Source organism: Merops nubicus, unplaced genomic scaffold (genome assembly GCF_000691845.1).
Source record: "Merops nubicus isolate BGI_N331 unplaced genomic scaffold, ASM69184v1 scaffold12955, whole genome shotgun sequence".
Taxonomy (NCBI): domain Eukaryota; kingdom Metazoa; phylum Chordata; class Aves; order Coraciiformes; family Meropidae; genus Merops; species Merops nubicus.
In genome coordinates, this window is record NW_008611656.1 from 1 (window position 1) to 10915 (window position 10915).

At 40.4% G+C, this 10915-nt stretch overlaps 1 protein-coding gene across 1 annotated transcript; it reads left to right on the forward strand.

Annotated features, from left to right (window-relative positions):
- Positions 1-1624: 1624 nt before the first annotated feature.
- On the forward strand, positions 1625-10296 carry MMRN2 (multimerin 2; the record flags this gene model as incomplete). Its single annotated transcript, XM_008941286.1, has 7 exons — positions 1625-1787; positions 2992-3098; positions 4362-4430; positions 5700-5873; positions 6925-7657; positions 7710-8902; positions 9794-10296. Coding segments are annotated over 7 exons (2828 nt in total), but the record flags the coding sequence as incomplete, so codon positions are not given.
- Between the last annotated feature and the right edge of the window lie 619 nt (positions 10297-10915).

The window sequence follows — 10915 nt, forward strand, 5'->3', positions numbered from 1 at the left end:
CTAAAGGATTCTATGATTCTAAGTGATGTTTGGAGGAGCCAAAACAGTTCTGCTGCAAAGAGAAGAGCTGGACCTCACGAGTCACTGAGGAAGATGGAGCCCTTTGCTGCCTGCCTGATGCCCAGGTGAAATGTTCTGTTTAAGGTCACTGCTTCAGACCCTAAACCACAGAGGCTGAGCTGCCAGAGTTGGTGTGCTGCTGTATACAACTCATGCCCCCAAAAATGTATCTTCATTTTGAGAGGGGAGCTAAATCCTATCCCTGCTTCTGTTTCCCAGGACAGGAAGCAGTCAGGTCAGCTGTGTTAATCTGGCAGCCTGTTTAAACCCATCTCTATAGAGACACATAAAAGTTAAGGTGAATTAGCTCTAACAGTGAGGGTGGTAGATAATTTTTCATTTCTCTGTCCCTACTGCTCGACCACACCTTCTCCCTAAGGAAGAGGATTCCAGTACATTGTTAACTGGAATGTTGCAGCTTCCTAAAGGCCCTGGGTGCACACTGTTTTGGAAATAACCACTGTAGGCACTTTCTACAATAGGTAGCCAAACTTGTGTGAAACAAAAAACCCCAGACTGTCTTCAAGACAGGTCATCTGTAAAATGCAATTGCTTCTTCAGTGACTGAAGGTTCTGTAGCCAGAGTTAAGCAGTGAGAGAGCAGGGACCCCTTCTCGTCTCCCTGTAGCTTCTTGTCCAAACAAAGCTGTCACCCCCCTTTCCTATACATCATTGCTCATGATGGTAGGATCCCTTGCTGATTAAACTGCTGAGCTTCTGTAAACACACCTCCTGAAATCATGTGTTGAGTAGGTGCACAGTTTATGAACAATAATTGCAATTATTATTTAATCAGATGTTAATCATACTATTCTTTTCTTCCATTTCTGTTTCACTTCTGAGCATGGATTTTCACCATCAAACCTCAACCAACAATACATTTCCATGTCTTCACTTCAAACTCTTGAAAAGGAAGAGGCTCATTACACTCTGGAATTAAGAGATGCCAATGTAATTCTGACTTGGGAAACTTACCAGACTAGGAAAACTCACTTGTCCTTGCTTGAAGCCCACAACTAAACTGCAAGAAAACAACCCTCATTTGTCCAATATTAATTTTCCTGCAGGTGATTGGAGAAACTGTTTCAAAGGTTGCCTAATTAATAAAATCCGATCAATTACTGTATTATCTTGAAGAAGTTATACTTAGGAAAAAATTGATTACCAGTGGAGTTTATGTTGCATGAAGTTTTCAGAAGCAGTCTGCCTCCACCTGATGAGTCAGTCAGTAGGCATCTGAAATGGCAACATGCTGAGAAAGGCAATTTGACATTTAAAGTGACATTAACCTGTAGGGTTATCATGGATTGGAAATTTCTCCTGCTAAATGAAAGGACTGGAAATGTAGCTAATTTATTAAAGTTCAGACAATCAAACCTTTTGTAGTAGACTCAGATAAACATCCCAAAAGAAAACAAATGGAACTGGGAGTGGAGGGAGAAGCTAGCAAGCATTTTCCACTTTCCTCATCATCCAGATGAAAGAAAAAACACGAAAAAAAATATAGAAAGCCCTTCTGCATTTCACTTTTCTTTGGCACTGTTACAAGGAAAGACTTAAAAAGACCTACTTCAAATTCCTTTCCCATGTATTTGTCCCACTAGGAACTGGTGCTCCTTCCTGCACTCACGGCTGGTAACATACATAGAAGCTTGCATGAAGGAGAAGTACATTGTCAACTCCCAACAGCCCTGTCTAAACGGAGCACCAGACTGCCAGAAAATCATGTGAGTAAACAAAACCACTGAAGAAAATGTATTTAATGAAACTTTTAAAAAGAATTAAAGCATCGATTCAGTTTAGTACCAAAATGACATAGGGCCTGATTTATGCACCCGGCGTAATCAGGCATTTAAGTAACCTGGGAAAATAAGTGCCTGCCCAAGTCGTCATGCACAGGACTACAAGGTGATTAAGTAAATTTTCAACTCTTCCTATCTGTTTATTCAGAAAAAAAAAACCAGAGACCATATTTCTTCCATGATTTTCACAACACATACTCATATCTTAAAAAGTCTCTGCCTGTGGCCGTCAGCGAGACCATTTTCAAGGCAGGAGTTAGAGATGTGCAATTGCTCAGATGGTTGATCCTCTTTCAGGACTGGCTGCCCAAAGACTACTGGTGAAAGCCAAGAGTGTACCCTAAGGTACCAGGACTGATACATTCTTGAAGTTAGGAGACATTGACTCATAAGACACTTTGGAAGTGAACAACCTACATGCATTCACTTCTGTGTAGTAACTTGATTGCAAAAATGCTTTTTTTATTAGTTAATGCAATTAATTTGTTTTTCTCTGATCACAGTAAAAAACAAATTTCATTATTCTTTCTAGTGAAATTTATAACAAATTTGTATCTTCCTTGGTACCAATGATATTTTGGAGTATTTTGTTAAAACTAAAACTCCCTTTAAAACTCATCAGAATATTACAGAAGTTCAAGCTCAGTCCAAATTTGATTGCAGGAGATATTAACTGCAATCATTAATGGTAAATATCACAGCTGCTTTTTTGATAGTTATATGAATTTGCCACCTGTGAAGTTTCTCAGACTTGCGTTGGATCAGTACCAACATGTTTTAAAAAAATCTCAGCTGAAGAGCAATACAATATGAGGCAGACGCCTGGAGCCCTGCTCACTAAGCAGTAGTTACATTCTACCTGGGTGTCAGAATGTAACTGTGCACACACCTCTTGTTGTAGACAGTAGACCTGAAAAGCAATCACGTAGGGAAAAAAAGAATGCTGTGGACTGCCCAGGTCTTTCAGTAAGCAGCAATGATACAGTTCATGGCAGATTCCTCTGCTGTGTTCTCAGTAGTCACCTGAGACAAGCTTGGCAGCAGACTGCTGCTGGAGTCAGTGATTTTACCCCAAGTGATGCCCCTTGACAGAAGTCTGCAATCTAATGTCCAGACCCTTACTCCCCAGGTACAGGACAGCTCTGAAGCCAGTCTATCAAGTGAAACAGAAGATTTTGAAGTCTTTGCAGTGGAAATGCTGCCCTGGATTTATTGGCAAGGACTGTGAACAGCGTGGTAAGGAAAGCTAAAGAGCAAGAGTGAGAAGGAATGACTAAAGGCCAAGAACAAGCATGAGAATTAATGACTAAATACCAGTCCCAGTGGCAAGAAACAAGTTGGTTTTTATTTGTGGTGTTTTTTTGGTGTTTTTTTTTTTAAGAATTGATGCCTTGTTTTCTTTGATGCCCCAAATCACTGATACCTTGAAACTAGTTGTAATTAGCTGCAATTAGTAGCTAATACCATTAGCTACTTCTTCTTCTGTCAGAAGCACCTTTGTAATCTTTACACACAGAAAAGGATATTGATTTGTCAGGGATCAGGGGGCCTGTCAGATGTACAAATCCATCTCAGAAAGACTAATTCCAGGTAGAAGCTGGTAACATCAGGAAGCATCACTAGTATGTCAAATGCCCCTATGGTCAGTTTGGGGGATGAAGTCATCTGGTGAGCGAAACCACAAGGTATCCAAGGTCAAACACTCTCCAGCCTGCACTGCTGCCTGCCCTCTGCTCACCCTGCCCACAGACAGCCTCTGGAGGGGGAGAGCTCTGCAACACAAGAACACAGCCCAGCCTCTTACTCCCTTTACATGCAGGAAAAAATGTAATTCCCCCCTAGCAATTAAGGCAACCATAACAAAGGTAAACATCTATGTGAAAATTCTCACACAATGTATGACAGACTCACCTACATACTCCACAGATAAATGGGAGTGCCTGTTTTTAATGTCTGTAGGTTGAGCTTTTCTTCTTAGTTTTTACTCCTAAATTTTTCTCTAGGTGATACCCTAGCCTGGCCTTCATTTAGGAAAGATATTATTAAAAGCAGTGCTTCTTAGTCTCTCTTTGTTACACTCATTGATCCAGCAGTTGCACTTGTATCTCATTTGTACAGCATCATTCACTGTAGCTGGTGCCACCAGAATGTTCAGGTAGCTGTGGAACATGGAAGAGGAAATAGCAGATCTTTTGGTAGGACCCCCTCTAAAATAATAATAATAAAAAAGAGCATTTATTTACAATAGACTTATTTCTTTGGAGCAATAACTCAGTATGAGTTAAAACTCCCTCCCTGCTGCATGGCACTACCATTCATGCAGTACTGCACCACAAAGGGAATTCTCCATCCAAGATGTTTTTTCCCCAAGAAACCTGCAATGCAGGAGCCTGTCTCCACAGGAGTTACACTACACACGGGATTGCCCTGCATGGCCTTGAACTATAGTGCTTTCTGCATCTGAAACATTTTCACTGATGTATTGCATCTCAATTGCAGATCCCAATTTTATTCTGGTGCCAGGAGAGCAAACTGAAGGACGGGAAGAGGAGGAGTTCTCAAACCACAGTATGTGCTTGAAATTATTTAGCTTGCCATTCTTCTACCTGTTAATCATCGATGAGAAAAAAAAAAGGCATTTTTTTAGCTGCAATTTTAACATGATCAGCTATGGACAATCTCTCTAGTGAAAGCATTATTTTTGAAAGCTTTTACACAGCAATGTTTATTGGTGTAAATGAAGGTTTTTGCCATAAACCTGCATGAATGCTCTAGACAAAGCATCCAGAAGTTTCAACATTTTATGCTAGCTTGTCTTCAGTGAGAGAGAGTGAGAATGGCAGTGGGTGCAGGGCATCAAACCTTTCAATGGCATGGATGTTTAACCTCCTGCTCTGCTAAGAGGATTTACAGAGAAACACATCATGCTCAGAAGTCTACCAGAAGAACAATCTATTCAAAATGCTATTTTAAAGGAGCTACCCAATAGTTCTGAGGATATTATTATGAGGTACCATAGATTTGTATCTCAGGCACTCTATCCTACCAGGCTAAGTATCCAAGAAGGACCTTTCCTCACTCTCTGGGAAATGGTGTGCCTTACAGTGCTATTAAATATCTTCTTGCAATTAGCTTTAGGGTAGCTCAAAGTCAGTCTTCTTTATGGTATGCTCTGGGCACTGAACGGATAAGCAGCTGCTTCACACAACTTAAGTTTATAAAACATTAGATTTAAAACTCAAAGGTAACTTATCCTGGAGGGTAAGAGGCCCCCAGCACTGCACAGCTGGGACATACCAGTTTCTGCAGCTCTGAGTGCACACTTTAAAACCTATAGCTCAAATGTATTTGTTTAGAATAACACCAGTTAAAGGGCCCCTCAGTGGAGTCAGCTATGGCACTTACACCCTGTGCTTCTGATACCTTAGTGGAATGTCTCAATTGTTCTTTCATCCTCTCCTTTGACTCTGGGTTGTGAAATCTTGCTTTCCTTTCAGTCAATGGCTTGAAAGGAGTTACTATTCTAGATCATTTTTATGGGCTGGGGAGATTTTAAATGAACAGTATTTTACTGCCATCATGGCTAGAAGCGTCGCTGAAGTTCTTCTGTTAATATTTAAATACATTGTTTTCATCACTGTTAAAAAAAAAATCTTTGCAAAGAAACTGCCAAGTTAAGGTACTATAAATCAACAAACCTCCTAAAAGTCAGTTCAAAATTTTCAGAGCAAAAAATCCACAGGTGTTCTTAGAAGATGTGTAGGAGCACCTGTCTGCTTGTCACTTCACTCCCTTGCATGACTTTGGTTTGGTTTTTTTTTTTATTATTGTGATTAGTGTCAACATCAGTGGATTCAAGAGAATTGCTGGAAGTCATTCAAAATCATGAGGCTTTACTGGATGATCTTCAAAGTGATATTCATCAAGCAGTCAGCAACTTAGGTGACTTACAGAGCATATTTGACAACAACGGCACAAGCATGGTGTTAGAAGTGAACCAGAGCAACTCAGGTGAGAGCTGTGACATGGAATTCCCAGCCTGCCAGCAGGCCCTGTAAAACCACACAGACCAGAAAGACAACATGAAAACAAAATTACCCTGATATTCCTTGGTTGCTTCTAGAGAGAGAGAAAATGAGTTCAATCCCAATACAAATATTCAAAAGTACATTGAAATAGGAGATGAGATGAAACACAGATTCCTTTGCACTTTCCTGAGTTTAAGAATATGACTTAACCACAGAATAAAGAGGTTGCTTATACATAAAATTTGTTAGCTTATTGCTCTGCTTCTATGGCTTCTTCTGTTCTATGGGGATTCAGAATTTAGATTTATATTTTGTTCTTTTTTTCATATTCATGCTATATACTCATCACACTGGTGTATGTAAAAAAAACCCCAATTCATATTCAACCCTTCTCAGGAACATTATTCCTGCTAGATATAGGAGTGGAAAAAAAAAGAGCTATCAAATTTGATCTACTAATGCAAGCCATTGCCTCACAGAAACATTTTCTAATGATACAGATGATTGTTCTCAGTGAATTTCAAGTTTGAACATCAAAGTTAGAAATCAAGCATTAGTATAATTCATATCTAGTACCACAGTTTTTTCAGGTTCAGTCCTGGCCTGGAGCATTCAGCTGTTAAGATGCTGTATGACTCTGTGAAGTAGAAGGTGCGTTATAGAAAGCACCCAAAACAGAACAACGTTATGAGAAAGTCAAATAAACAAGAGCCCAGCAGCTAAACACTGTTGGGGAAATGGAAGTTACAGCCACTTGCAAAACTGCTTGTCCAGGGGTTTCAAAATGCAGTATTTTTATGACTTGAACAGGGTAGTCAATATGTACCTAAGTCCTTGTCTGTGGACTCAAAGACACAGCGTGCTTCACAGCAGCTTTAGGCTATTTTTGCAATTGTCAAACTTTATCCTGTGGTCGGATTTTGGGGGGTAAGATGGCAGTTACTATGGAAAAATACGCACTTGAGTTGCTCTGGCCAGATTAAGATGTGTTCCAAAAGCAGAATTTAATTTTTTTTAAAAAACTGTGTTAACAGATCTACAGGAAAGGCTTCTGCAGCAAGTGTTGTTTCCTCATGTGGAGAATTTTCTAAGGAAACATTTCAACCCAGTGTGGGCAGCCTTCAACAGAAGCTTACAGAGCCTCTCAAACATGGTAAGAAACCTGTCCCATGATGTGGAAGCCAATAAGAAAAGCATAGAAAGATTCCAAGAGAGCACTGTGCCCAAGAAGGAATTCCAGGAGCTGGGTGCCAAGTTTGAATCAAAAGTCCAAGAGAATGGAGTGAAAGTTGATCAGATGAAAAGAGATATAGAGAACCAATTGCAAGCGCAGCAGGCTAGTGTTCACCATAACCTCAACATGATCAAAGCAGATACTGACACAAAGCTCAAGAAGTTTCAGAAGAATCAGCAGTCCCATTTCTTAGCCTTGAACAACAGCATACTGAACATGAAACAAGAGCAACACAATCTTGAAAATAAATTCGAGACTTTGAAAAAAAATTTAACAGAACTCTCTTCACATCATGGTCCAAAAGATGAAAAGACTCAGGTAACCATCAGACAAATAAACGACATTCTAGCAGGGCACACAAAACAGCTTAAAGAGCTTTACATGGAGTCAGATGTGGCCTTTCAGAATATTGCAGTTTTAGAGAGGTGGTTTAAGGAGTTAAAAAACAATATTTCAAAGCATAGGCCAGAAGATCTCACCATAACTTTAATGGAGAAATCGCTTCTTATGGAAGACAGAGCAGCAATGGAAAGGCAGCTATCATACCATAACTTTAATGGAGAAATCACTTCTTATGGAAGACAGCAGAGCAGCAATGGAAAGGCAGCTATCAGAGCTCAATTATACTCTATCAAATCTTCGGGAGAACTATTCAGATCTGCTGAGGTACATGGAGGAATGTAACTGCCAGAGAATACCTTCTGACACCGACGTACTGGAGGAGGATTTAAAGAACAACACTTATTCCCTTGAAGGCACCCAATCAACCTTAAAGGATGTAAAGTACTTAGAGTCAGTTTTCAGAGATCTCTTGAGGAATGAAATCGATGAGCTCTCCTCAGCATTTCCATCTATCCACCAGTCCCTTAATCTCCGCCAAGAAGAAAACAGGCAGCTTCAGTCTCAAGTGATGGCTTTTTCAGAAGACATAGGCTTCTTGAAGAAGAAAGATGAAGAAATTCATCGACACATCAAGTATCTCAACAGTTCTTTTGGCACTCTTTTGGGAGATGCCATGCGGCATGAAGCAGCATTGGAGGCTCTACTGGGAGAAGAATTTATGGAAGCTTTGTTTGAAGAAGATCCTGATATACCAATATCATCAGTATTTCAGCTGCAAGAATCTCTCAGACATATCTCAGATAAACTCCAAAAACAAAATGTGACTTTAGAAACTCTTACAAAGAGATTTCATCTCTTGGAGAGAGGTCAACAGAATAATCATGATGCTCATACATCTTCTAAGCATCCCAAAGTAGGAATGCAAACACCCTCTACTCTAGATGAAGTTAATAGTCAACGCAGCATTGTAGAACATATGGAACCTAACTATGAGGCTGCCAAAGAGGACTCCTTGGACAGCTCAGCTTACAATGACATCATGACTCTGAAGAATGACATCAAACACCTGAGCCTGGCAATCAAGAGGCACGAATCCAGAAATGACATGAGTCTCTGCTGCAATCACACAATAGCAAACGTAATTGAGCCGCTCAACATTTCCGTGGAAATTCTCTCAGCAGATGTAGCAACCATCAAGCAGAAGCTGGAGGAGCATCTGCTGATTTTTAAAAAGCTATTTGGAAGCAATGAAGAATTAGTTGCCTCAAACATAAGTCTGGATGTTACAAAGATTCAGTCAATGCTGACTAGAAAAGTGAGAAGGCAACAGAAAGGTGAAGACAAGCAAAGAGACAAGAAAAAGCCTGAGAAGCACAGAGAAAACATGCAAATCAAAAGTGGAAGAAATACTGTGCAGACAGAACTTTTGGGAAAAGGTGGGTTCTTCTCTTCTTCTTGCTCATGTGCTGGTCTAGCTTTTTTCTGGGCCTTGAACACACAGCATTAGTTGTAAGACCTGTCAGGTATGACATCATCCCTGTAGGGATGCTGGAGGGAGAAATTCTGACATGATTTACAACTTCACCCTCCAAAAATAAGCAATTTAGTGAGAACCAAGTGGATAAACCACTGCATTTTGCTTGAGGCCAATAAAAATTACAGCCATTATAGCTGCTGGGAAACAGTCCTTGAACTATTTCAGCTTTGGATGTTAAGAAGGCAAATTTTGTTTGCAGGTGCTCATGTTACAGATTAGTTTTCTTTTGAAGGTGATGAGGCTTCCTAGTCTTGCTTCTTCTCCCTGTTATTTGAGTCTGGAAGGAGCACACTCAAAGCACCAAATCCTTCCTAGGACAGACAGATGCATTAAATGAAGTGCTATAATCTGCACAAGTGGAAGAGGGAGGACTGACCAGAGAGCACACTCTCTCTCTCTTGCAGCTAAGTTTCAGAGACAAGTTTTCAGCTTGTACTTAACTATGACCATAGTTAAGGCCAGTTCCCCCTCCCTGTAAACACGTGGCCGTAAGGATCTGGTTATTACAACCACCACAGCTTCAGCATTGGCTTTTACAATTGTAGCCCTTGTTCTGGACGGATAACAGAGAGCAAAAGTCAGCCCCTTTAGGCACCTTTTGTGGTGCAAAACTGTACTGGCTTGGGTATTTCCAGAGAACCATTTGATGCAATCCCAGGCACACACCCATGTCAAGCATTTAGCTCTGAAAAGAAGCATACAGAAATCAGGCTTTGCCTTATCTCCCAGCCAGATGATCCTGGGGAGAGAAGAGCACTCACTGCTAAAATCCTGTTCCTCTCTTTTTCAGATTCACCGGTGGCATTCCATGTGGGATTCTCCGAAGGAAAGGATAAAGAAAAAACTCTGAGGTTTAATGAAACTTACCTCAACTATGGAAACAGCTATTTCCCTGAACATGGCTACTTTAAAGCACCACATAAAGGTGTCTACCTGTTTGTCATCTCCGTGGAGTTTAGTTCAGGGCCAGCATTAGGACAACTCTCTTTTAGCCGTGGGTACAAAAGAACTCTCTCAAGTAGCCAGAGGAAAACACCAAATGGAAACACCATGACTACTTTTGCTATGGCAGAAATGGAGAAGGGGGAGAAAGTATGCTTTGAATTGCTGCAGGGCACTGTAGTAAAACGGAGTCCACCTGGAACAACAATGAGTGGATTCCTAATTTTTAGAACTTGAATAACGACAGTTGATTTTATTGATGTTTTTCCATAGATGCAATGGATCAGTTCACTATTGCTTTGTCTGTGATGTATTCAATCCTACTGCATGTGTTTAAACATAGCACTACCCTAGATTTGTCTTCATGCTTCTTTTCTGGAAGTGTTTGGCTTTTGGTTAGTTGCTTATGAGCAGCAATGGTATTTTCTTTCCAGTGATAGGCTAATGTTTTGGACTCCAGATGTATCAGCACACACATTCCAAAATCTTTCCACTGTGAGAACTGCACTTCACTAGAAAAAACATTTTGTGGGACTTACTTCTCTCCTTTACTCTGTCAAAAGGGTAGCCTCCCATGGCAAACACCCCCACCACTGGCATGGAAAAGATTTTAGGAAGGACTGTATATATCAGCTGTCATATTTTGTGAATAGTAGCTTAAAACCAAGAAGCCAGGACAATTTTACCTCTTAGTTCTCTGTGGACCACGGGCAGTCACAGACTGTCTTGGAAACTAGGGCAACTCACTCCAATGTTTCAGTCTGTGCACCACATGAACACCAGAAGAGATTGATGACACCCTGTGCTAGTATTGGTGGCAGGGATCTTAGAAACAGCCTGGTCTTTGGGCTTCTGGGACTGTTTTGTATTTCTACTACACTGCCAAAATTTAACACCAATTTAACATTAGGATGAATTATTACATCTCCATTTTGACATTAGGAAGATGTCAACAACACTGAAAAAAAAC